Source organism: Bos mutus, chromosome 9, assembly GCF_027580195.1.
Source record: "Bos mutus isolate GX-2022 chromosome 9, NWIPB_WYAK_1.1, whole genome shotgun sequence".
Lineage (NCBI taxonomy): Eukaryota > Metazoa > Chordata > Mammalia > Artiodactyla > Bovidae > Bos > Bos mutus.
The window spans coordinates 62,734,073-62,761,710 of record NC_091625.1 but is presented as its reverse complement, the minus strand read 5'-3'; the positions used below and the strand labels follow the sequence as shown (position 1 = coordinate 62,761,710).

Below are 27,638 nucleotides of genomic sequence, written 5' to 3'. Positions count from 1 at the left end.
CGTATGCAAAATGGAAAAGCACAAATGTACATATGTTTTCATTCCTTTTAGCTTGAGCAGAGCTTGTTGTCAGGTGAAGAGGCTGAGGTCCCCAAAGACATTTTGACAGCAAATTCATCCTCAGACTGAAAAATTCCCTGACCTCCCTCCCAGTTGTGTACACAGAACCCTATTTTCTAGATTCCATGCCATGATCAGGGCCTCCAAAACCTTAAACCTCTGTTAACTGCAGATATATATACATATATATATATATATATATATATATATACACACACACATATATATATATATCTTATATATCCTAAAGGAATATATATATAGTGTGTTACTTGCATTCAGTATAAGGCTTTCAGTGGTTACCTGCATTTGTGATGGCTACCTGTTTTCATAGCACGAGGTGAAGTAAACTGGATATAAGTGCCTGAGTCCAGCAGTGACCTGTGGAATAAACTGGAGGAAGGGGGACCACAAAGTTCACATCCTCTCTGCTCTCCAAGACAAGTCCTTAAGACAGATTACAACTGTTGTTGGTGGCATGATCTGTGGGCTACATAATGACACAACCTTTGTTACACATGAATTGTAATGAGACAGTTTAGGTTAAAGGAGGGAAGGCCAGGGAAGACATGACATAATCAGTTTTTGTTAAAATTACATTTTTATGCACTGACTTTTTGTTTAAAAAAGCCACAGCAGAGAAGAATGATTTCTGAGCTGTCTTTACCAGGGAGGGTTGCAAATCCTATTCTAAAATTGTCAGAACAAGTTTTATGTCACAGAATAATCATGCCCAGTGTGGCCAAGTAGTGATATCAATGACAGCCAAGTAACACCACAAAGTCACTTCATTTTTATTCTGGAGAAATGCACATGTGTTAGCATATTAAATCCAAAAAAGGAGGAAAGTGAAAGCAATAGTCTTCAAATCAAGTAATAATAAACATCTTTTTTTTAACATTTTTTTACACTAACATAACAGCATAATACACTGTTACTGTCTATCCTAGAGGGAGATGTACCAGCAAATTGTAGGCAAACCACAACCCTTGTGAATTCCTGCTTGTAGAAAGGTCCAACAATATGGAAATTTACAAAATCTTTTGAGTGTTCTATGGTTTAAGATAAGTGTTCAGAAATTATCAGGTGGGTGTATTTTCTTTCTGGGTTCTGCTCCCCATCCACGTGGGACCTACCTCCCTCGTGACTACAGTGCCCCTTCCACATGTCTGCTAGTTCAGGCTCAAGTAGACTATCCCCCAGGAATATTTGTATTTAAGTTGCCTTGCATGCATGCTCAGTCATGTCCAACTCTTTGCAACCCTACGGACTGTACCCTGCCAGGCTCCTCTGTCCATAGGATTCTCCAGGCAAGAATTCTGGAGTGGTTTGCCATTTCCTTCTCCAGGGGGTCTTCCCCACCCAGGGATCGAACCCAGGTCTCCTGCATTGGCAGGTAGATTCTTTATCGTCAGAGCCACCTGGGAAGTTGGATACCAATAAACGATGGCTTTCTTCCCTTTCCCCTAGTCCACTTCTATCCAGAGACACTTATACTGCAAAGTGTCCTGGACTGAACCTTCTCACCGAATGTGCTCCTGTGTGCCCCTGGCTCAGCTGCTGTTCCACCCTCATCACGGTCTTTCTCCACAGAGACTGAGCAGGGCTGAGTGAGGGGAGCCTTGGCTGCAACTTGAGAAAGATCGCCAGTGCCTCCATCATTGCTTGGAGGCCATCACATTTGTCAGAAGTGTCACTTTTTATGTTTTCCAGTTGATAGATCTAAGTGCTTAGAAGAATGTTGTTGGATTTCTTCAAACTAATTTGCAGTTAACTATTCAAACACAACTCATGTAGCCTCACGAACCCTACAACCAAACAATAAGACCTCTGTCTAGTATATACAACTGAGCATGAAAATTTTTAAGAATTTCTCCCAAATGACATTAAAGTTGACACACTTTGTTTGCCAAGGAAGCCTGCTACTGCTAAGTCACTTCAGTCGTGTCCAACTCTGTGCAACCCCGTAGACGGCAGCCCACCAGGCTCCCCTGTCCCTGGGATTCTCCAGGCAAGAACACTGGAGTGGGTTGCCATTGCCTTCTCCAATGCATGAAAGTGAAAAGTGAAAGTGAAGTCGCTCAGTCGTGTCTGACCCTCAGCGACCCCATGGACTGCAGCCTTCCAGGCTCCTCCATCCATGAGATTTTCCAGGCAAGAGTACTGGAGTGGGGTGCCATCGCCCTCTCCGCCAAGGAAGCCTAGTTCTTGCTTAAGGGAGATGCAGGTTTTGCTTTGTTTAAGCCTCTTGTGTGTCACAGAGTAACTTTGTTTCACCTCCCTGGGCTATGCTTGTGGCCAAGTCTGAAGAGTGCTTCTGGAGCAGGGGAGGGGCCCCTATCTCAGCACATGTAACATACTTGAGGTTGTGGCATTCACACTTGGAGGACTTGAGTCTTTTAGAGTATTTTTGGAGGCAGCACTTAATAAAACACTTGAGGACCAAAAAGCTCAGTTCAGTGACATTCAACACAATGCACAGGCATGAAGTCACGACCAGGAAGAGGATGAAAATCGTTTTCTCTGTGGGTTTGGAGACAAAGCAATCCACAGTATTGGGGCAGGGCTTCAGATCACACTTCAGGAGGTAGGGAACACGAAAGCCATCATATAGCTTGTAAAATAAAACCAGGAAGCCAATTTCGAAACCGGTTTTAACCATGAGGCTGATAAGGTACGTGTACCACAGGCCCCCACCCATGGTGCCTGGGCTGACATAGAGTTTCTTCCTGTGCCTTTTCTCTCTACCCTCACGATAGGCTACATGTAGAACCACCAGCAGTGAAGGCGTGGAGACCATGATCAGTTGTAAGGCCCAAAGTCTGACCTGGGAGATGGGGAAGAAGTAGTCAAAACACACATTTTCACAACCGGGTTGTCTAACGTTGCACTCAAACTCTTTCTGCTCTTCTTTCCACACGTGTTCTGCTGCCACCATGTAGACCAGCAAACGGAAGATGAACACGACAGCCAGCCAGATCCGCCCAATCCCCATGGAGTATTTATTTACTCCACTCAAGAGGTCTCTGAGGAACATCCAACTCATGGCTGAGATTCCAAAGAAGGCAAGATTCTGCAAAAGAAAATCCCTCATGATTCATTTATCTTGATTCCATTGATTGTTTCTGCTACCTTACCTGTTGGTTATGGAATTGACATTTTGCATTATTACAACCCTGGATATTGAGGGCTCTCTAAGAATCCCATAGGATATCCTCGCTTTCATACAAGGAGATGACACAGCTGGTCTACAGGACATAAATGATCCTATGCCCAGTTTGATTTGGAATTTGTTTGGTCACCCAGACTACCCCATCTCCAAACAAATCCTTCTAATTTATGACTTCTCTCTCAGGGTGGTTGGGCTCTGTGGCTGAGCTGGAAAGAATTAGATGTGACCCCCTAGGTGACCTGGGTACCTTCAGATAACCTTCACATGCCATCTTCTCTCTCTCTTTGTATAATGTTCTTTTTTTTTTTTTTTAATTGAAGTACAGTAGATTTGGGCTTGCCTGGTGGCTCAGCAGTAAAGAATCTGCCTGCAATGCAGGAGAACTGGGTTCTATCCCTGGGTTGGGAAGATTCCCTGGAAGGGGGCATGGCAATCCACTCCAGTATTCTTGCCTGGAGAATCCCAATGAACAGAGGACCCTGGTGGGCTACAGTCCATGGGGTCGCAAAGACACAACTGAGTGACTAAGCACAGCACACGTAGTAGATTTAAAACATTGCTTTGGTTTCACGTATATGGCAAAGTGATTCAGTTATGTGTTTTTTTCAGGTTGTTTTCCATTATATGTTTTTACAAGATACTGAGTAGAGTTCCCTGTGCTATGCAGTTAATCCTCATTACTCAGCTGTTTTACGTATAGCTATGTGTATCTGTTAATCCCCAACGCCTAATGTATCCCTCCCCTCCTAGTACGCTGTCTGTGCTGCTCAGTTCTCTTGCTCCCCTCTCCACCTCTTCTGCTCTCTTCCCTGTAAAAGCAGATGGGAAGCTGTCATCGTGGTGACATGGTCTTTCTTGCACTCTGCTTCCATCTTGCTGTAGAACTGAACTCTGGTCTGGGCCCTGATTTGTGCATTGGGCCCACAGAGTGCTCAGCACTCTCTGTTTAGCAGTCTTTTGAGTTGATCTCTCACAGTCACCCTAGAGAGGCGGGGTTTTGTCTGTCTGTGGTGGTGGTGGTAGTGTTTTTTCAGATGAGAAAGCAGACTCTGAAAAATAAAGTCATCTGCCAGGCTCACAAAATAAGAGGCAGAGCAGGGTTCAAATCCAGTTTCCATTACGCTAAGACGGAGTCCCTCCCCACGGTCACCACTGACATTGGGGCTGGGTGATTCTTTGTCCAGCAGCTGTCCTGTGCATGCAGACTCTTTAGCAGCATCTTTGGCCTCTACCAGCTATATATCAGTGTCACCTCCCACCCTGTTTGCGATGACCAAAAATGTCTCCAGACATTTCCAAATGTACACTAGGGACAGAAAAATCTCTCCAGTTGAAAACCATTACTCTTGGGACTTCCCTGGCAGTCCAGCAGTTAAGACTCAGTGCTTCCACTGTCGAGGGCATGGGCTCAATCCCTGGCTGAAGAACTAAGATCCTGCATGTCACACGGTGGTGACAAAAAAAAAAAAAAAAAAAAACACACCAAAAAACCATTGGTCTTAACTCTCTACCACAATCAAAATATATGGACTGGAGCTCCAGGTCTGCTACTAAGATACTGCGTTATTTCTCAGGTGAAAATCTTGCCACTTTAGGTTCTATCTCCAATTACAAAGATGAATTACTTCTTGCTTTCTCTATAGACTCAGCTAAGGGAGTATCATGCAAATGACGATGTAAGGGAAACCAGGGGGTTAAGAAAATGGGGATGTTGTGGCAACAACATTCCTATTAGAGCACATCACATGGTCTCTTCCAGAGGGAACAATATGTAACGAGCCCTTGTGCTAGAGCCCCGAGGAGATGTATGAAAGTTAAGAGGTGTTTTCAGAAAAAACAAAGACACAGGTACACAATGCCCTATTCAGTAGGGAATAAAATACTTCAATGTCCTTGGCTTCAGAACACAAACAAAATTGCATTAAATAAAAAGGATTCTCAAATCCACCTCAAAGGTTAACATCTCCATGAATTATTAAAACAAAGCCTCAGAGATTAAAAAGGGGAAAGGGGGATATTATGTTTCCTATGACATGTGTCACTGGGCATTTGTCCACGTTACTCAGGAGGATGTTTATGTAATGTTGCAAAACGTTTAAAAGTAGCCTGTTGGACATTTTGGAGAAGGGATAAAGGTTAAGAGATTATCTTCCTGTTTTTCCAAAAGTAGTAAGAAAGTGATCAGTGTTTAAATAGAATCAGAAGACTGCTGCCATCAAAAGTGCCGGGATTATGAGTATCATCTGACTAATGTCCATCCTATTTTGAATCTCTCTGCTGGTAGAAAGGCAAGTTTTCTCAGGAGGGAGGGGTGTTCTAACACCCACTTTACACGGGGATGCTTTTGCACTGTGGATAAAAGCCTGGACACAGTGTTGGACCCCTTGGGTTCAAGTCCAAGTTCATCTCTGATGCAGACAGTACTTCCCTCATGGGGCTGAAAACAGAGACTGACCCATGTTAGGTACTCGGTAAGCATTATCATTATGATTTTTAGTTTTGCCATTTTATTGATGTCTAAGTGAAATCTTTCCAATTGCAAGGTAAATGCATTTTTTCTCCTCTAGCTCTGTTCCTATGAATATGGGTAATAGGAATCTCCCAATAGCCCTTTTGAGCATTTGAAAGCTGTGAAGTCATCAGCTCAACATTTTAATCTCTTAATAATGTAGATCACCTCCTTAATTTTAAAAAGGGTCTTTAATTTATCCCTTTTCTTAAATCACTAAGTATTGCTCCCAATTTTTGAAGAGTCTCCACTTATCATTTCTAATGTACAAATTATCCTGTGACTTTCTCCTTTCCCTTAAGAAGCAGCAGTTTACTGCACAGGAATTTTAGTTTGGAAAACTCCAATATTTTTTAAAAGTAAAATGTTCAGTATTCTAATATAAGGAATAATTTTGAAAATTAGAAATTTCCCCAAACATTTGATCTCAATTAAAAGTGAGAGTGGGAAGAAGGTGTGAGAACAATCATATTTCCACATGTGAAAGAATGAAATTGGATCACTTCCTCACACCATTAAAAAAATGAACTCAAAATGGACTGATGGCCTAAAGAGCTAAAACCGTGCGTACATTTGTGTTAAGTTGTTTCAGTCGTGTCCAACTCTTTGTGACCCTATGGACTATAGCCCCCCAGGCTCCTCTGTCCATGGGAATTCTCCAGGCAAGAATACTGGAGTGGGTTGCAAAAACCATAAAACTCAAAATCCTCCACCAGCTATTCTAAGGTTCTACGAACTGATTCATCCAGACAAAAGGATTAACCTTGTTTTACTTTTTTTTTTTAATCTTTAATATGTCAATAGGATTTCCAGTATCACCAAACCATTTTAGACTTTTGTTCCTTCCCTCCTCACACACTGGACTTAATGAAAGAGTGCTTTCTATTTTAACAATACATTGAGGTCACTGAGTAAAATTTTCCAGTTGCTATCTGTTTCAGCTAAGTACCATAAGGAAGGTTCCACCATAACAACCCTCTGGAGTTAGGAAAACTACCACAGACCTAGAGCTTCGGTGGGTCATTAACTTCCAACTGGTCTTTATTTCTTGTGATGAAATGATGTGCCTTTACTTGCCTAATCCCTTCCTGATGTGTATCAGCATTATTCAATGTCTTCTAATTTAGCCATTTTTAATAAATATGTCTGTAAACATTGAATTTTTAAAAATCTTATTTATTTATTTCATTACTGTAGTACTTGACTGATTTTAAAAAAATAACAGTAGTTTCTTACAAAATCCTAAATCTGTTTTTTTTTTAATAAAAAATGAGATTTTAAAAAAAGAAAAATTAATGGAATCACAGCCCTCCATAAAACATGACACCCTGGAGTGAGAGTATAGCCAGGATAAATTAAGTAACTCAGAATTTGGAGACAAATACCTCCTTTGAGTGTGAAATGAGTAAAAACCATTATGGAAAAGGATTAGCTCTTTATAGAAGAAACCCACACCAAAGAGATCATCTGTCCTGTATTCCTGGGATACGCTGGAAAGTACTAGAATGTTGGTAGATAACAAGGAGTAGGAGTATGCAGGACTTCAAACAGCAAGGTAAGAATTGGGAATTTCATAGCAACCAGAGGGTACCTGAGTAAAGTGGGAAGTAAAGAAAGAAACGGAAGACAGTCAATCGTGTGGTCCTGTGACTGGCATCATGATAGAGCAGCGAAGATTCACAAGGGACTAGAGCTCTGTGTGAAAGATGGGTGAGCAGAAATGACCTAAAATGACATATACCTACCTGCTCAGTGTCTACACGGCTCTCTACATGGAGAGAATACTGAAATGTGTGGACACTATTCTCCTGTAGCCAAGGATACTGGATTTTCTGAGACAACCCCCACTGCAAACGTGCTGCGCTGTTGTCAGAGCTACTGAGAACATGTGCAAGTCTTAGGTTCAGAAAATGAGTTCCATTAACCACCTGGCAGAGCAAGGAGGGCTAATGGATCTGGCATCTCTGGAGTAAATGTCCATCACAATCATTTGCATCTCACTACTCCAAGTGACCTTCTGAGTAATCATGTCCTTGCCAAGACTCCTTAAGCTATCCAAAGAAGTTTTCCTGACATTAGATACAGGATTTCCAGTCCCTGGAGAGGCACTTTATAAATCAGGCTTCCCAGGGCTTGGTTAATCTGGATGAGTCCCTTGTGGATGAGTCCCTTAAAGCTGACTCCGCTTGGGGTGAACTAACTATACACCCGAACTTCTGAACATTTGGCCTGAGTACCAGCCTTCCCATCCTTCTCTTATTGCAGGATGAGCCTTTGCTATGCTAGCAACTTCCCACACGGGAGGCTTCTTGTGTGGTTCAGGCATCAGCAAGCCAAGTGCCCTCCCAGGGCTCCAGATGGCACTGTTCAAGAAACCCTGGCACTGCTGGAAGCCAGGGACCTGCTCCATCATTACCAAGGACAACATCATCAGCCTCCGTGCCCAGCTGCTTTCCCTTCTCAGTAATAATAACACCTTGGATATTATTATCCTTGGATAGGGCTTGACTATTTCCAAAACATCTCACAGCATCTCGTCTGTCCCCCGCCCAATCCTCTGTAGTTGGCAGTGTACAGTAGGACCCTCAGTGCAGTGATAAAGAAACTGAAACACAGAGGGGGAAGAGGCTTGTCTACAACTCCCAGCAATCAGGTGGAAGTCCAGCAGCAGAAACTGCAGGACGGGTCTCCAGTTCCCCCTGAAGCTGGTTTCTGTCCTACTTTGCACACGAATCATTTAACCCCTAAAGAAAAGCTTCCTCTCAAGGGCCTTTTTCCACCTCTGAGACCCATAGGACCTCCTGACGTGTGTGAACTCTATAACCTCTTGTTTGAATATAAAGTATTTCATTTTTAGAGATGCCTGCTTGGAAAAATCCCCCAGAGATTTTCTCAGCTCAAGATCTGTGGCCCCTGAAGGCCTGTTGTTAGATTCTCAAGGGTGTGTGAGAAGTGTATGAATGTGTGTGCCTTTGGTCTAGGATCTTTAAACAAACAAACAGAAGCAACGCTGGACAACCAGCTCATAACCCAGGCTGCCCCAGGCTCTCAGCGCTCGTATTTACCAGTGTCCGGCAGACTACAAAGCCTTCTGGCCAAATCCAGTCCACCACCTGTTCTGTAAATAAAGTTTTGGGAGACAGTCATGCCCATTCATTTACTACTGTTGTTGGGCACTTTCATGCCAAAACAGCACACTTGAGTAGTTGCAACCGAGATATAACAGCTCTCAAAGCCTAAAATATTAACTCTCAGGCCTTTTGCAGCAAATGTTTGTTGACCTCTGATATTTAAAGTGTGTTTTAAAGCATCTTGGAACAAAAAGTTGCAGAACTTTAATCATCTAGGCTTGTGAGCAACAGCACAGGATGGGTTGTGCTCAACGGAAGGCCACAGGAAGCAGCGGGGAGGGTAACGGGAACCAAGGTGCTGGTCGCTAGAGTGGGACCAGCGATAGGAGAAGCAGCCAGGACTGCCCTGCTGTTGGGCAGGCCCATTGCAAGGACTCTACAGTCAGAATCTCATTCTCTCAATGAGTAGCAATTTTATTTCAGGCAAAATGATGTCTTTTGTCCACTAAACTTTAATTTACTGGTTTTGTGATGTTTGATTTTCCTTTGGTAAATATAGCCTCATGAAACTCGTAAGTTCAGGGACTTCCCTGGTGGTCCAGTGGCTAAGAGTCTGTGCTCCCAGTGCAGCAGGCCTGGGTTTAATCCCTGGTCAGGGAACTAAGACCTGGTGCAGCCATATAAATATATATATTTTAAAGTTGTAAGTCTAAAGATGAGCCTGTAAGTTAGGTGTAAAATTATTTTACAGCTCATTTTATTTTTTGTACCTATCAATCACAGTATACTAAAAACGTGTCAATAGTGAGGGTCTACGAGCAGCACTGAGGCGAACAGAACCCACCCAGGCTGACACATGTCCGTACACAGGACTTGTCTGCTACTTCACTTTCCTATATGAATAAAAGTGTTGACACTTTCAGAGTATCCCCTCATAGGAACAGTGCAAAGGTTGTCCTCAGGCCACACAGAAAAGGCCACTGAAAGGTCCTGGGCTGTGCCTCTGTGCCCCCATTACCCGACTTACATCAGCCAATGTCCCATTTTCCTGCCAGGCTTCTGCCCTGGCCAGAGCCTCCCAAAACCCTTGTCACCTCCACGTTCCAAATGGGCAACTTTACTTAAGAAGCAGCTCATCCAGAAAGGGCACCTGTGATGCAACACAAAACTGCAAAGCAGTTTGTCTAGGTTTGTAATACAGTAATTAGGATTCCTTCCTAAAGGGAAAGAGGGAATGACTACTCAATTACAATAAGTAGCTTACCTTCCCATTAAATAAACAAATCTTACCACAGGAGAAATAAGCTTAACTTACCTCTTGACACAGATGTGAAGATTAAGAAGAAATCCGGTCCGTTGCTCATTCAATTTAAAAACCATGAGTTGATTATATTATTTCCCTGAGAGGGAATGGTGTTTTAAGCTGAGGAAAATGGAGTCTATTGGTTTCCAAGGTAGTGTAAGCTGAACAGGTGTAACCTGATCGTTTGTTTTGGCTCATAACTTTGATGAGAATTCTGGTGTCTCTGCTGTTTACAGTAAACGTTAGAAGAGAATTGAAACTGAAAAACGAATTCAAAGCTGTTCACGTACACACAGTTTATTGAACATGCCTTTTAAAAAAAACCTTGTCATCATCTACACAAAGAAGCCGGGACAATAGGACAGGGTGTTTCATCTCTTCAAATGATTTCCCAAGGTTATTTATCAGAAGACATTGACAGAGGAAAAATACTAGGTGAAAGAATAAGTCAATCTATCTTTAATGAGCTTATTTTAACTTCACGTCATGGGTTCTAATCTTAGAAATCCTGAGAAGTTAAAAGGCATAGTAAAAATGACTTTTCTAAACCCAGGGAACATTGATAATAGACATTTTCTATGTATATAAATAGAGAAAGAAAGTACTTTATCTTTTTATGGAGCCATTTCTAGGCATGAGTTCAGCTAAAATTAAAGATGTGCAGAAGTGAAAATGAAATCCCTCTCTCTTGGAATAAGAATAGTTTAGAAACAGAATTTTCACAGTTAGAAATGATATTAGATGTCATGAAATCGAATGCCATCATTTTAGAGATGAGAAAAACAGAACCACAGCGAGCAGCTTGCCGCAGGTCCCAGAGCCAGGGTATAAAGTGTAGAGAAGGGCTAAGCAGGAAACCCAAGTCCTAGACTTCCACACTGTGATAGCCACTTCTACAGACCATGTGGATTTCAGTTCTCTCTTAACTGCTCTTAACATGCATGACCTGTAAAAGTATTCCATATGTTCACATATTTAGTCCAAAATTAGAAGTGCAGTTTACTTTGAGAAAGCATTGATTTACACTATGAATTGTATTACTGGATAAACCTTTTCCATACCTAATGAAGCAAATCTTGTTTGATTTGGTTTTGTTTTTACAGAGAGATCCCAGGATCCCACAATAGTGACCCAAAGGTTTGTGTGTGCTCAGCTGCTTCAGTCGTGTGCGACTGTTTGCGACCACCAGGCTCTTCTGTCCATGGTTACTATCATGACAAGATCCCAAAGCTTGTTTTCAGATGTGATCATTTCTTTTAGTTTCCACTCCTTTGTTATAATGAGCACTTATCAAACTTCACCCTTGGCCTTAGAACATTACCTGTTGTACTAAGACACCTGCTGCCAGGAAAGTTGGACTGATGTGGTGTGTTGTTAGGGTAATCTTCAGGTGGCCTTGCTGAAAGCTCCAGCACTAATGATTTGAAAGATCCCAGCCTTCAGATAATGTTAGCACTAACCCAAACAAAGGTAGCATTTGATGATCTAGTGTGGCAGAGGTGTAATTTTCTAGGTAAAGGTCCCTGTCCTCAGGGGTCATGTAACATAAGCTAGAGGAGGCAGAAATTGCTGGGGTAGGGGGCCATCAGGAGAGATTGTATAGAAGAAAGTATATGGGTTTGCTCTGCTGAACCTGACACTTTCTTAATCACGCTCATGTTTTCATGTTTTTGCCAAACAATTTAATTCTCCCACCCTCCTTTTTTTGTTGTTGTTGAGAAACAGACATAATAAGAACTGAAAAAGGAGTGGCATGTTGTAGGGAAAATAACATTTTAGAGTTAGAAATTTAAGGGCGGGGAGAGGTAAGAGAAGAGCCAGAGCTGGAAAGAGAATGGAATGAATGCTGTTTGCCTTGTTCTCTGTTTTCAGTGTGAAAATGTGGCCCTGCAGGACGTCAGCAGGAGCAGAGCCCAGAACAGGATAAGCCAGAGCCGTCGAGTGTCCAGTGTGTCCCCCTGGATGAACTGCACAGGGGTCGGGGCTGCAGGAAGACCTGCTTGGGTACAGAGATGTGTTGAATGCAGAGCTGTATGACAGCCAAGGTCTAAGTGTTAACATCACAGCTGGTGGTGGTGATGCAGGTCTAAGCTCTCCTGTGTGTCGGGAACCCTCATGCAGAGTGCTGTGCTCTGAACTCAACCTTGATTGTTTCCCAGCATAGTTTCTCTTCTAAGGGAGGTAAGCAGTCCTTCCTGCTCATTTTAGACACAACTGGAGCACTGCGTTTTTTTCTGGCCTCAGTAAGACCTTTGATGAACTCAAGTAGGTCTTGAAGACAGTGACCAGAGTGGAGAGGGTGTCTCTAAACAAATCTTAAAAAGATGGATTGACGGTGTTTGTTTAGCCTAGAGAGGCAAAGTTCAAGGGAGTTACTTATCAGAATTTGTGTCAATTCTCTATTAAGAATTTTTTTTTTTTTTTCCTTTTGGGCAGAGGTAGAAATCCCACAGACCTGAGTTCAGATATACAAAGGTTGGAATTCCAGACCTGTTTTTCAAACTTTGTGAACTTACTCAAGGTGCTTGAATTCTCTGAGCCTCAGTTTCTGTGTTTGCAAAATGGAAAGGGCATTCCCTTCTTTGTTTTTCTTGTAGTGCTTAAATAAAATAATAACTCCTCAATAAATAGTAGCTGTTGTTATCTTTGTCTACTGAAAGCAATGCTGACTTTAGAGTTGTGAGATTTCCTGTCAAGAAAAATGGGACCAGCTGATTCACGCTTTTGTATGGTAGAAACCAACACAGCATTGTAAAGCAATCATACTCCAATTAAAAAATAAATTTAAGAAATGGGATCAGAAATAGAGAAATATGCAGAGACTTGAAAAGCATTGCCCTAGGCAGCAAACCACATATGGGGAGAATGTGTCTTCACGTCTCAGAACAATTGCTCTTCAGTACAATCTGTGAACACAAGGTACTTACATGAAAAAGTACCTGTCTCTTTCTTTTTTCCCTCTTTAAAAAATTTTTTATTGGAATATAGTTGATTTAGTATTGTGTTACTTTCTGCTGTGCAGCAAAGTGAATCAGTTATATATACATATATCCACTCTTTTTTAGATTCTTTTCCCATATAGATAACAGAATAATGAGTTTCTTGTGCTGTACAGTAGATCCTTATTAGTTATCTATATTATTTGGAAAACTCACAGTGGCCACAGGACTGGAAAAGGTCAGTTTTCATTCCAATCCCAAAGAAAGGCAATGCCAAAGAATGCTCAAACTACCGCACAATTGCACTCATCTCACACGCTAGTAAAGTAATGCTCAAAATTTTATATATAATAGTGTGTATATGTTAATTGCAATCTCTCAGTTTATCCCTGTCCCCGTCCCTCCTGGTAACCATAAGATTATTATCTATGTCTGTAACACTGTTTCTGTTTTGTAAATAAGTTCATTTGTACCATTTTTTTAGACTTCACATGTAGTGATATCATGTGATATTTGTCATTCTCTGACTCACTTCACACAGCATGACGGTCTCTAGGTCCATCCATGTTGCTGCAAATGGCAGTATCTCATTCTTTTTTATTGTATATGTGCACCACATCTTCTTTATCCATTACTCTGTCAATGGACCCTTGGGTTGCTTCCGTGTCCTGGCTATTGCAAATAGTGCTTCAATGAATACTGGGGTGCCATGTGTCTTTTCAAATTACAGTTTTTTCCAGGTATATGCCCAGGAGTGGGATTGCTGGATCATATGGTAGCGCTACTTATAGTTTTTTTTGGTGGGGGGAATATGCTATTTTATTAACATTTAAATTTCACTAACAATGAATTCAAGTATCTGCTAGCCATGTGCTCAGATTTTTGAAATAAAGATAAAATGGACGTACAGCTTTAAGGGTGCAGTGTATTTAACACTGCACAATGTACCCAACAATTAGACAATCTATACACTTAGGAGCAAAAGTTTAGAGACAAACCCTGAAATTGGAGGAAAAACATGCCACTCAGGACTGAACAGAAGTCCTTGGTTGCTGACAGAATCTCCCTTTGACTTCAGACTTGAGACAAACTGAGGGAGTCTGTGTACAAAAACCCACTGAATTCAGACCAAACAGTAACAGGATAGATTTGCCACAGCCAGTTTGGACTGTGGGGGCCAGTCTGAAGTGAGAAGGGTTAGCTGGAGGCTGGAAATGTTGCAACTGAAATGCAGGATGTGTAGATTTAGAGCAGCCATCTTCTAAGAATCACTGATTTCCAAACAAGTTCACAAGATGCTTTTCCCAAACAGGTTATTTTCAGTTTTTTAAGGAACCTCTGTACTGTTCTCCATTGTGGCTGCACCAATGTACATTCCTACCAACAGTGTAAGAGGATTCTTTTTCCTCCACACCCTCTCCAGCTTTTATTATTTGTAGATGTTTAGATGATGGTCATTCTGCCTGGTGTGAGGTGATACTTCATTGTAGTTTTGATTTGCATCTAATAATTAGTGATGTTGAGTATCTTTTCATGTGTTTGTTGGCCATCTGCATGTCTTCTTTGGAGAAATGTCTATTTAGATCTTCTGCCCATTTTTCGATTGTATTTTTTGTTTGTTTGTTGTTGAGCTGCGTGAGCTGTTTGTATATTTGGGAGATTTATCCCTTGTCCATCTCTTTGCAAATATTTTCTTCCATTCTATAGGTTGCTTTTTCATTTTGTTTATGGTTTCTCTTGCTGGACAAAAGCTTTTGGGTTTAATTAGGTGCCATTTGTTCATTTTTTTCTATTTTTATTACTTTAAGAGGTGGGTCAAAAAAGATATTGCTGCAATTTATGTCAGAGAGTGTTCTGCCCATGTTTTCCTCTAAGAATTCTATAGTATGCGGCCTTACATTTAGGTCTTTAATCCATTCTGAGTTTGTTTTTGTGTATGGTGTTAGAGAGTGTTCTAATTTCATTCTTTTTTTTTTTTTCCTCCTGAGAAAAAATATTTTCTCAGGAGGAAAAGGGGTACATGTGGATATACACAAGGGTGAACTCTGAGAGAAAGTTGCCTCTAATTTCATTCTTATAATGCAAGCTGTTAGTTCCCCAATCAGGGATTGAACCCATCACCATGGAGGCACGGTCTTAACCACTGAACCACCAGGGAGGTCCCTACTTCTCTCTTTCTAACATGCAATCCTCAGTTATATCAGGAGCTCATGGAAGATTTTTAGCATTTAGAACGACTCCAGGAACACAATAAATATTTCTCATGTATTTATTTATTGGAGTATAGTTGATTTGTACAGGTGTACAGCATGGTGATTCAGTTATACATACATTTTTTTCAGATTCTTTTCCCTTTTAGGTTATTACAGAATATCGAGTAGAGTTCCCTGTGCTATACAGTAGATCCTTGTTGCTTATCGGTTTTATATAATAGTACTCATAGTATTAGGGCTTCCCTGGTGGCTCAGACAGTAAAGTGTCTGTGAGACCCGGGGTTCAATCCCTGGGTTGGGAAGATCCTCTGGAGAAGGAAATGGCAACCCATTCCAGTACTCTTGCCTGGAAAATCCCATGGACGGAGGAGCCTGGTGAGCTACAGTCCATGGGGTCGCGAAGAGTCAGACACGACTGAGTGACTTCACTTTAACTTTCATTCATAGCTCAGTTGATAAAGAATCTGCCTGCAATGCAGGAGACCTGGGTTCGATTCCTGGGTCGGGAAGATCCCCTGGAGAAGGAAATGGCAACCCACTCCAGTGTTCTTACCTGGAGAATCCCATGGACAGAGGAGCCTGGCAGGCAACAATCAATGCGGTTGCAAGAGTCAGACACAACTTAGCGACTAAAGAGAGAGAGAGATGTGTATGTTAATCCCATACTCCTAATTTATCCCTCCCCTTCCTATGTATTTCTCAGTAATAGTTGATGAGAACAATATAGTGCTTCCTAGGTTTCAGATTCTGGTAAGAATGAGCCATAGGGCTCTGTATCCTGAGCTGCTGCCTCTTATTCTGGTGCCATTGGTGATTCATTCAACTTCTGACTGATGTAGGAAAGGATTGAGGAAAAATGCCTCGTGGATACAGAATATCTGAGGAGTTGGAAAGGTCACATTTCTATATCTAAAGTGAATTTTCAGCAGTTTTCAAATGAAAATACGAGCATCATTTCCTGATTGTGTAAGTGTTAGTTGCTCAGTCATGTCTGACTCTTTGTGACCCCACAGACTAGCCCACCAGGCTCCTCTATCCATGGGATGCTCCAGGAAAATTAGTTGCTCAGTCATGTCTGACTCTTTGTGACCCCACAGACTAGCCCACCAGGATCCTCTATCCATGGGATTCTCCAGGCAAAAATAGTGGAATGGGTAGCCATGCCCTCCTCCAGGGGGTCTTCCTGACACAGGAGTCAAACTTGGGTCTTCTGCATTTCAGGCAGATTCTTTACCATCTTAACCACCAGAGAAGCTCTTTCCTGATTGTAACTCCTCTTAAATCAGCCCTTTCTGGATCCAGTGGCACAATGGGCTTGCCCCACACCAGGCAGTCATCAACAGAGACCCAGCTCAGAAACCACATCTCCCCACCAGGTCACTGAAAGCACTCACATTTTCAATATTTGCACTTAGAGCATCAGGTATTTTCTAAGCATTTTCCATAGCCAGGAGATATTGCTTTCCTGTTTGAGATACTGTTTTTCCTAAATAAAAGGAAGTCACATATTCCCCAGGCACCAGGCTTTCAAAATTTTCTGGGTTTGAGTGGGCTCTAAGTTAATCAATGCATATGCCTCTAGCTCTGGTTGAGTTTTCTTTATTATATATTGGCTGTGTTGGGTCTTAGTTGCAGCAGGTGGGATCTTCAGTCTTCACTGTGGCATGCTGTATCTAGTTCCCTGACCAGGGATCAAACCCAGGCCCCCTGTATTAGGAGTCAGGAGTCTTAGCCACTGGACCACCAGGGAAGTCCTTCTACTTGATTTTTCTAGCTGTCAAGTCTACGGTTAGAAGGCCCTATTTTACACACCTCTACTTAAGAAAACAAGTATGCAGTATCAGAAAACATTTAGATCCACCTGGATATGTTCAAAGTACACACAGTGTAACAGATATTACACTTGTATGACAAATAAACCTAGGTTTTCGTTTCTCTCCCTTTATTGAATTTTCTTTAAGAAAAATAATAATATGAATGGCTTTGTGTATATGTAAATGTTAATGCAGATATTGGAGAACAAACTACAGATTTATATCTTCTCCACCAATTTGTGTCAAATGCTTCCTAATTTAATCCTTGCATGCCTCCCCACCCTTCCAAAAAATAATACTATTTTGATAGTTAGATTCTAGATGGGAGACACAAGTACCGGCAACAAAATCCCACTGTGTATAGAAAAGTCTATAGAAATCTGTAAATGTACCCTGTAGATTAATAATATGAAATATAAATAGATACATACATGAGTAAGTACCCCCCACTCCAGGGTGGCTGGAATACTCACTGACTATGACTTCATAGTGTGCTCAGGAGTTAGCTCCATCATCCAGCAACAATGTGCAGGTATTGGATAACAGTGTCTGACCTGTAATAGGCATTTGATAAAAGTTAAATTTACGGTTAAAAAGGTGACTAATGAGTCATAGTTTAAACAATTTGAGATTCCCATATGAAAGGGGATCTCAGTAGGTTAAAAGCAGGAGCTACTGGTTATTTCAATGCAATCGATGGGCAAAAATATTAATACATATGTAACTATAAGAAGATGAAATAATTGGGTCAAATACTTCCTCCAGTGCCTAAACTAAACTTTAAAAAATCAAAACAAAACCACATCCAGATTAAAAATTAACGCGGACTTTTTTGTGTGTGTGATTCAAATGAGAGGCACACACTTAAAATTCCATTCAGGGCTTAAAGCCTGTGGCTTGACCACTCCATGTGTTGCCAAAACATTTCAGCAGATGGTGTTTTGTAAAATAAACATGAACATAAAACAGCCATACGCTCTTCTAAGTTTTCATGCCTAAGTATGCTTACCTTTTGCTCCATGTAGTATAATTTGTTGTTATGTAGTCACTAAGTCATGTTGGATTCTTTGTGACCCCATGGACTCCAGCATGCCAGGCTTCCCTGTCCTTCACTATCTCCTGGAATTTGCTCAAACTCATGTGCATGGAATCAGTGATACCATCCAACCACCTCATCTTCTGTTGCCCCCTTCTCCTCTTGCCCTTAAATCTTTCCCAGCTTCAGGGTCTTTTCCAGTGAGTCTGCTCTTCGCATCAGGTGGCCAAAGTATTGAGTTTCAGCTTCAGCATCAGTCCTTCCTATGAATATTCAGGGTTGATTTCCTTTAGGATTGACTGGTTTGATCTCCTTGCTGTCCAAGGGACTCTGAAGAGTCTTCTCCAGTACCACAGCTCAAAAGCATCAGTTTTTTGGTGCTCAGGCTTCTTTATGGTGCAACTCTCCACACAGTTAATTTTACACCCAGCCTGCATATGGGTATACACAGAATTAACACAATGGCACCCAGAGTCAAAGCTTCATAGCAATCTCAGAGACTTGTTAAGCATCTTTAGCCTATTGGAAAGGCTGAGAAGGAAACCCAGCATATGTAATGACCTGTGTCAGGCACTGTAGAGAAAGGAGAAGGCTTTGCCAGGAGTACCACTACACACCCACCAGAATGACTGAAATTGAAAAGACAGACAATATTAAGATATTGGTGGGAGTGTGCAACACTGAAACTCTCATACACTGCTGGTGAAGTATAAATTGGTGCCATCACTTTGGAGACTATTAAATGTAGTAAAATTGAACATACACCCACTGATGACTCAGCAGTTCTAATGCCAAGTGTGTATATATGTGCATCAAAATACACCAATGTTCATAACAGTCTCAAACCGAAAATACCCAAATGTCCATCAGCATAAGAATGGGTACATGAACTGTGACATATTCATATTTTCAACCTCCTCACAAAGACTACCAGGAAAACTGTTGATCAAGTAAAGCTTACAGAGTCTTTGTAACGTAGGAATTAGGGAATAGTGTTTTTAGGGTTTGGAATTCTGGGCTCACAAGATTAATGGCAGGTCTTTCAAGGTAAGGAACTGGTTAGGATTGGGTCAAGTTCATGATACCATATTTTAGGAGTGGTGGTCATAACAAAGTGACATTCTGCAGGTGAGCTTTCTAGAAATAAAACCATTGTCTTGGTAAGTGAGTTGTTTACCTAGACAGGAAAACTGTTCGTGTTTATTAACTGGTTAGCAAAAAATTTCCTGATATAAATAGTAATGTAATTTATTGATCTGCTATTGTATCTTCCTTGTTATATTGACACTGGGTGGTCTCAGCAATCAGTCCCATTAGTTAAGTTCATGTTGAGGCAGAAAATCTCACTTCTCAGGACAATGCAATACTGTGTAGCAATGGAAATAAATAACAGACTAAGTGCATTAATATGAATGAATTTTAAAACAGAAAAGTTTAAAAAATTAATACATAGTGATAAAAATCAAAATAGCAGTTACCAGAGAAGGGGCTGGATAGTGACTGAGAGGAGCTGTGATGGGGTTCTGAGATGCCCTTATGGGATATTCTGAGATATCCTAGCTCCTAACTCAAGTGGTGGTCACTTGAGTGTGTACACTTGGTAAGAATCCATCAAGCTGTTCACTTAGGATTTGTATACTTTCTTTTAATTAAACAAGAAGATTATTTAAAAAATAGAGGTGAATAAAGGAAAAGTCTAAATTCCAGCACCATATGTGTGTGCTCAGTCACTCAGTTGTGTCCGACTCTTTGCAACCCCATGGACTCTAGCCCACCAGGTTCCTCTGTCCGTGGGATTTTCCAGGCAGGAGTACTGGAGTGGGTTGCCATTTCCTTCTCCAGTGGATCTTCTCAACCCAGAGATCAGACCCATGTCTCCTGCATTGGCAGGTGGATTCTTTACCACTGAGCCACCTGGGAAGAAAGAATAGAAGTGAGTAGAAGAAAGATCCAAATTCTATCACCAGTGTATATTAAATGATTGCTACTGAAAATAAGTATCAGTTCAGTTTAGTTCAGTCGCTCAGTCATGTCCGACTCTTTGCAACCCCATGAATCACAGCACGCCAGGCCTCCCTGTCCATCACCAACTCCCGGAGTTCACCCAGACTCACGTCCATCAAGTCAGTGATGCCATCCAGCCATCTCATCCTCTGTCGTCCCCTTCTCTTCCTGCCCCCAATCCCTCCCAGCATCAGAGTCTTTTCCAATGAGTCAACTCTTCACATCAGGTGGCCAAAGTACTGGAGTTTCAGCTTTAGTATCATTCCTTCCAAAGAAATCCCAGGGCTGATCTTCAGAATGGACTGGTTGGATCTCCTTGCAGTCCAAGGGACTCTCAAGAGTCTTCTCCAACACCACAGTTCAAAAGCATCAATTCTTCGGCGCTCAGCCTCCTTCACACTCCAACTCTCACATCCATACATGACTACAGGAAAAACCATAGCCTTGACTAGACGAACCTTTGTTGGCAAAGTAATGTCTCTCTTTTGAATATGCTATCTAGGTTGGTCATAATTTTCCTTCCAAGGAGTAAGCGTCTTTTAATTTCATGGCTGCAATCACCATCTGCAGTGATTTTGGAGCCCCCCAAAATAAAGTCTGACACTGTTTCCACTGTTTCCCCATCTATTTCCCATGAAGTGATGGGACCAGATGCCATGATCTTCGTTTTCTGAATGTTGAGCTTTAAGCCAACTTTTTCACTCTCCACTTTCACTTTCATCAAGAGGCTTTTTAGTTCCTCTTCTATTAAAGAAAATCTGAACAAAGGAAATAATTCCTCATAATTACACAGTCCTGTTAGTCTGTTTGCCTTGATTCATGTGCTTTCTGTTATTCTGTGCCTGTGTCACTTGGCTTTATTCCATCAGGCATCCAGCCACTAATGGCAGAGCACTCTTTCTCTGCCTGCCCACTCAATTGTATTGATCAAAGCTCTGCATCCGTTCTGCACACAAACAAACATTGTACAATATGATGTTCATGATGCTCTGTTAGACTCTGGGACCTCTCTCCAAATGTTTGTAAGTTTGGTAATAGGCTGCAGAGTACATCTGCGGGTTTGAAGAGAGACAGACACTCTTGGTTGCTTGGAGTGAGTGGTAGAGTCTGATTGATCTAGAACAGAAATTGGATCATTTGTAGAGATGTGGGTGGACCTAGAGAATGCCAAAGTGAAGTTAGTAAGAAAAAAACCCCAAATATGATATATTAATGCATATATGTGGAATCTAGAAAAACAGTGTAGATGATCTTATTTACAAAGCAGAAACAGAGACACAGAGGTCAAGAATAAATATATGGCTACCAAGCAGGGAAAAGGGTATGTGGGATGAACTGGAAGATTGGGATTGGCATATATACATTATTGATACTATGTATAAAATAGATAACTAATGAGAACATACTGTATAGATTAGGGAACTCTACTCAATGTACTGTGGAGCCCTGAATGAGAAGGAAGTCCAAAATAAAGGGGATCTTCCCACGTGGCTCAGAGTGGTAAAGAACCTGCCTGCCAATGCAGGAGATGCAGGAGACACAGGTTTGATTCCTCGGTTGGGAAGATCTCCTGGAGAAGGAAATGGCAACCCACTCTAGTATTCTTGCCTGGGAAATCCCACAGACAGAGGAGCCTGTGGGCTACAGTCCATAGGGTCGCAACTGAGCATACATGGCTGATTCATTCTGCTGTACAGCAAAAACTAACACAACATTGTAAACCAACTATTCTCCAGTAAAAATTAATTAAAAACAAAAAACAGAGCGAGCCTCTGGGTCAGATTAGAAAACCTCTACTCCTGTTCACACGGAGACTGGCCTCTTGCTTTGCCTTGTCACTGTGGGTTTTAACAACAGTAATGCTGCCATTAATCCAGAAAAGCACTTAGCTCGTCACCAGGTCGCCTTACTTCAACACAGTTGCAGCTTTCCTGTGAATAAAAACACCGTAATCCACAAATAACCTGCCCGGTGTGTCAGCTGCTGTATCACAACGTCCACGTGACTTGAGGAAACGCTCCAAGTGTTTTCAAACTAAAGAAAGAACAGGAGAAAAGAGAGAGAGTCAAAGAAAATAGAAGAAAAGGGAATCTTTCTTATTCGAACTTAAAGAGACTTTTCTTATTTGTTTAAGCAAGGTCATGACATTCTTTTAGAGACATTGCAATACAATGCAATACAATAAAGGTCTTTATTGTATTTTATTCATCGAAGTAACTCAATTACTTGCTTTACGCCCTAAAAGGATAGAGTTAAAAATAATTAGAATAGAGTTTCTAATCTTCTGAAAAGCTCTGTTTATTTATTTAAATTGAAGTATAGTTGATTTGCAATGTTGTTAGTTCAGGTGTACAGCAAAATGATTCCGTTATACATACATGCATATATATATGCATACACACATATGTATTTATCCAGATTCTTTTCCCTTATAGGTTGTTACGAAATACTGATTATAGTTCCCTATGCTATGCAGTAGGTCCAAATCTCTGTTTTGTTTTTGAAGCTTAGGAAGCATTTTCTCAAGATAAATGTCACTGCCCCCAAATTATCCCACTCACTTGATTATATTTGCACTAATCCCAATCCATGCAGACCTAGGATCAACACCAACTGTATTTAAATCTCCACCATCTGAAATGGTCATTTTGTCTGATTTGCTGGAGGCTTCATCCAGTCAGACATATAAATCTCCAGAGGAATTTCTTAAGATGAGTTAAAATATGACACATCCCTCTCCCCAGGGTAGAAACTATATTATAAAAACCAGTTATGTCTCACCTGGCGGATGAAGAAGGAAAGTGACTCACCATGAATGTCTGTGGTTCCCAAGGTGAGGTCTAAGGAGGAGGAACAGCAGCACCCTGGAACTTAAAGTGGAATTTCTCAGGCCCCACCCCAGACCTCCTTTCTGAGACACTGGTAACTGAAGCAGGTTCGATCCCTGGGTTGGGAGTATCCCCTAGAGGAGGAAATGGCAACCCACCCCAATATTCTTGTCTGGGAAATCCCATGGACAGAGGAGCTTGGCCAGCCACAGTTCATGGGGTGGCAAAAAGTTGGACACGACTGACTGAGCACACATTCACAATTGGTGTTTTTTAACAAGCCCTCTGAGTCTGGTGCTTGCTCAAATTGCAAACCCTTGATGTGGGAAAATGCTGAGGGTATGTGGATGTCAGACCAACTGACAAGGCTTCAGAAACACTAAGCATCTTGTGAGTTCATTTGTTAGGCTCTGCAACCTCTCTCTAAATGTTTGTAAATTTTTAAATATACTGCATTTTATAACTACATTAAATTTGCTTTATTTCAAAGATATGTACAGGAAACAGTAGTTTCTAGTACAACCCAAATATCCCCAAGCTTTTCAAGCATCTAGATAAAAATAAGGTCTCATGAACATTGATACTGGTGTTTCACTGGCATATTTGTCCTACCTGTAAATCTCAGGGTCTCCCCACCCAAGGGCATGGCTAGTTAAACTGGCAGGTTGCAAAGCCTTGCATGGGCCCCTCTCTACCTCAGGGAGCTCCCCCTATTTTTGGAAATTGGGTTTGGGCAAGGGTGGAAGAGTAAGAAGGCTGGGCTTGGGGATTTGTTTGTGTTTTACCAATGATGGGAGCAGACTGATAAAGGAATGAAACATCTGTGCCTCAGTTAAGAGAAGGTTCTGCAGCCTTGGTTGCTATTGGAGGTAGTCACAGAATTGATGTCCAACAATAATCAGTATCAAGGCTGCAAAGAACAAAGAGCTTTTTGAGGGGTCTTAAAAATTACAATTTGGGAGACAGATTCAGGTAAAACCAAGTGAAAGACTCTTCTGGGGAAGAGAGTCAGACACTTAAAAAAGCAAAAGCCATAAGATTGTTCAATAATTATCATTGACTTTGGTGCAAGGAAGGAAATTTTTTTAAATGTCATTAATTAATTAGTTAATGTTGGCTGTGCTGGGTCTTCGTTGCTGCGAGGGCTCTCCTCTCGTTGCTCTGAGTGGGAGCTACTCTCTAGCTGTGTGCTTAGGCTCCTCATCGCGGTGGCTTCTCTTGTTGGGGAGCACGGGCTCTAGAGCATGTGGGCTTCAGTAGTTGTAGCACCTGGGCTTAGTAGTTGCAGCTCGCAGGCTCTAGAGCACAGGCTCAGTAGTCGTGGCACAGGGGTTAGTTAGCAGCATGTAGGATCTTCCCAGACCAGGGATCAAATCTGTGTCTCCTGCATTGGCAGGTGAATTCTTTACCACTGAGCCACCAGGCAAGTCCAAAAAAGGAAATATTTGTCCTTAAGGGATAGGCCGTCACCAGTTATTTTAGGGAAATCCAATAAGTATCTTGAGTTTCTGGAACACTGGGCAGATTCTCTGGACACCTGCTTTTAGATGATAAGTGATCAAAAGTCAGGTTCCATCCAGGCTGAGACGTGTCTCAAGTCACACTTTCTCGATGGCCTCCTGGCTCCATTTGAGAGCATTCTCTCAGCAATACCAACCCCATTTTGATTCTGCTTTCACAACTGTGGGCCTGCAGGCCCATCCTAACAGCTCTACCCTCCTCACTGGGCCCCCTTTCACAATATCTCACTTGCAGCCTATTCTGGGAAAGTGTTCTTCGTGATCCAGAGGCACAGTGCAATGGGTTGGTTGGCTATTCTTCATCATGGAACCTCCTCCTCACCATCTCCCTAGTCCACTTAACATCCCTTCAGTGAGTACTTCTGGAGCTCTTCATGTCTGGAAATACACCTATGAGCAAAATATAGAGCCTTCATGCAGCTTCCTTGAAGAAGCTCCATGGAGCTTTCATGGTGTATTCATTGTCATGGCAATCCTAGCGCAGGTTGGAAAAGAATTTCCAGACACAGAGCATTTCAGAAGGAAGTGAGTTTATTAAGAGTAAACAGCAGAGGTCATGTGGGTGCTGCAAACACAGTGGGATGACTTCCTGACAGAACTGGGAAAGCCAACACATCGTGGGTTGGTAGGAAATTTTTATAGCCTCAAGACAGAGAAGTTTCCTGCTGGAGGTTGGCATCAGGTGATTGGTTAGGGTGCTATAGGGTGAGCACTGAGGTGGGCATTTTGCCTAATATGGAGTCAGGAAGCTCGCTGGTGATGATCGGGGGCCTTTTGGCAACGGTTACAAAGGGGCTTATTCAGTTCTGGAGATGACCGTGTTTCTGGGCTCCCCTTTTGTAGCCTTCATGCCAGGTCTTGCACCAGTAGCCTTGGAATAGGACTCCACATTCATGTCTTCATGGAGCTTACATGAAAAAGAATGGAAAAGAAAGACAATAAAGAAATAAATTGTATAGTGGCAGGTAGTGACACTATTTTTTTCAAGTCCCTTGGGAGTCTCACATGTGTGTTCAGCACCAGGTCCACCCATTTCTTTCACTCTGGACTTTCTCTCACCATAAGAACACATCCCCTCACCACCATGTGAGGGCATGGCTGTGGCACCCCTTGGTGGAAAAGTTCTGTTCTGTGGTCCCTGCTGGCTGCTGCTTCTCAGGAGTTCTGTGTAATCTGGACTAGAAAGCAGGTCTACCGATAAGGTGGAGATCTGCTGGTTTTGTCTTCCTAGTACCTCTACCAGAGAAGGCAATGGCAACCCACTCCATTTGCCTGGAGAATTCTTGCCTGGAGAATCCCAGGGACGGGAGCCTGGTGGGCTGCTGTCTATAGGGTTGCACAGAGTCAGACACGACTGACGTAACTTAGCAGCAGCAGCAGCAGTACCTCTACCCCATCCTAAATCTCGGAGGTATGATGATATGACCTTGACCCAGGCTGGGCCAGCCATGGTATCCCTTCCTCCTGTCCACAGCAATTTTTCCTGAAAAATGGTACATGACCCAAAAGTCATGAAAGCTAGTCAGAGCTCTTTTATGAGATTTGATATATAGATGATTAGAAAAACTCTCTTTCCACTTGGATGAACCTTAACGTGATGAACCCTACTCCAAGACATGGAGTAAGTGTATGTAAGAAGCAACTGAAGCACATAGAGAAATGAGACAAGAGAGCCCTGTTGGCATATATGGATGTACCACGTCTCATTGTTCCCCCAACAAGTTCCCTCCCTGTACCTAATTACATGAGGTAATACAGATCCTTTCACACTTGAGTTACTTTCAGTTATTTGCAGCTGAAAATAATAATTGTATGCTAAGCCCACATTAATCATATCAACTACTTTGACATGGACTGATGCTAGGGAAAAGAAGCCAGCATTTATTATACAAAAATTACAGCAGCAATAAAACAAACCCTGCCTTTGACAAAACACCATATTAACATCATAGTAATAAGTTAATACAATTTTATTACACCTTATAAATTAACTATTAATTCTTGCCTGAAAAAAAAATGCACCAGCACATAGGAGATTCCCTTGAAAGGGCTCACAGACCATCAGGGAACTTCTAATTAAAACAGACATCTTTTGTAAACTTGAACGAATTTTCACATGGATGAAACTTTGTTTTATGCAGCTAGTCCCATCAAATATAAAATCTCCTAACCCTAGCAAATATCAAATCTCTTGTTAAATATTATTAAATATTGATGATGCTATTTTAAAACAGGATTATAAAAGCTGCATTCAGACTAGCATCATTTTTCAAAGTAATTTCTTAAAAGCATCATAAAATAGAACTATTGTCTATTCATATCATTTGCATTGTACTCATATCCATTAAACTGACAAGATCTTCAGGCTTTTCTCTCTTATAATTACCTATAGTTTATGCTTTTTTTTTTTTTTAATTAAACAGGTTCTTAGGTTTCATTTATTCTTTTACTTGATCACTTTAGGTTGGTCATGATAGTAAAAGTGCTTTTCTTTGCATAGTGGTATTTGGCATTTAGGGCTTCCTGGGTAGCTCAACTGGTAAAGAATCTCTGCAATTCAGGAGACCCTGGTTCTATTCCTGAGTCAGGAAGTTCCCACGAAGAAGGGATAAGCTACCCACTCCAGTGTTCTTGGGCTTTCCTGGTGGCTCAGACAGTGAAGAATCCGCCTGCAGTGCAGGAGAGCCCAGTTGGATCCTTGGGTTGGGAAGATCCCCTGAAAGAGGGTATGGCAACCCACTCCATCACCATCAGCAAAGTGTGTGCAAATCACAACCATAACCACATCTTGGAATTTCAAGGCACTAATAGAATGGCAGAGCACTAACTGTGCATTTGAAACACTGTGCCCATAAAATGCGGCCCGCAGGAGACCAGATTCAAGTGTTCTTTCCCAAATCAGAAAGCTTTCCCCTTCCATTAAATAAACGTAGTTCTAGGTGATTTCTTCTTTTACTTATACAAAACACACACGCGAAACTGGAAAGTTATTGGAACCTAGGGGACTGAAAACATAAGGCAAAAAAGGGAAGAAACCTAAAATGCCCCTTGCAAACCTCATCCCTCCGTTGGGCTGGAGGACCAGGGATGTGGAGGAGAGGCGCTAGAGTCATCTCCACAACTCCCGCGCCCCTGCGCCGCAGCCTCCAGGCCGTAGGGGCCGCTGCAG

The 27,638-nt window shown here is 41.8% G+C and overlaps 2 protein-coding genes across 2 annotated transcripts in view; one reads left to right on the top strand and one right to left on the bottom strand.

The window, feature by feature from the left end:
* Positions 1–434: 434 nt before the first annotated feature.
* On the bottom strand, positions 435–10,281 carry GJB7 (gap junction protein beta 7). The gene is made up of 2 exons (XM_070377137.1): positions 10,128–10,281; positions 435–3,133 (listed from the first exon to the last, which is right to left on the bottom strand). The coding sequence occupies exon 2, from the start codon at positions 3,104–3,106 to the stop codon at positions 2,300–2,302; it is 807 nt and encodes a 268-aa protein (XP_070233238.1). The 5' UTR covers positions 3,107–3,133; positions 10,128–10,281; the 3' UTR covers positions 435–2,299.
* The window catches only part of C9H6orf163 (chromosome 9 C6orf163 homolog), a 67,035-nt gene continuing 46,671 nt past the window's right edge, over positions 7,275–27,638 (top strand). The window contains exons 1-2 of the mRNA XM_070376448.1: positions 7,275–7,296; positions 8,723–8,861. Coding sequence (XP_070232549.1) covers positions 7,275–7,296; positions 8,723–8,861 — 161 coding nt within the window. The remainder of the gene's footprint in view (positions 7,297–8,722; positions 8,862–27,638) is intronic.

What these genes read in the sequence shown, in the direction of transcription:
- GJB7 (XM_070377137.1), bottom strand. Translation starts at nt 3,106, where the DNA reads ATGAGTTGGATGTTCCTCAGAGACCTCTTGAGTGGAGTAAATAAATAC.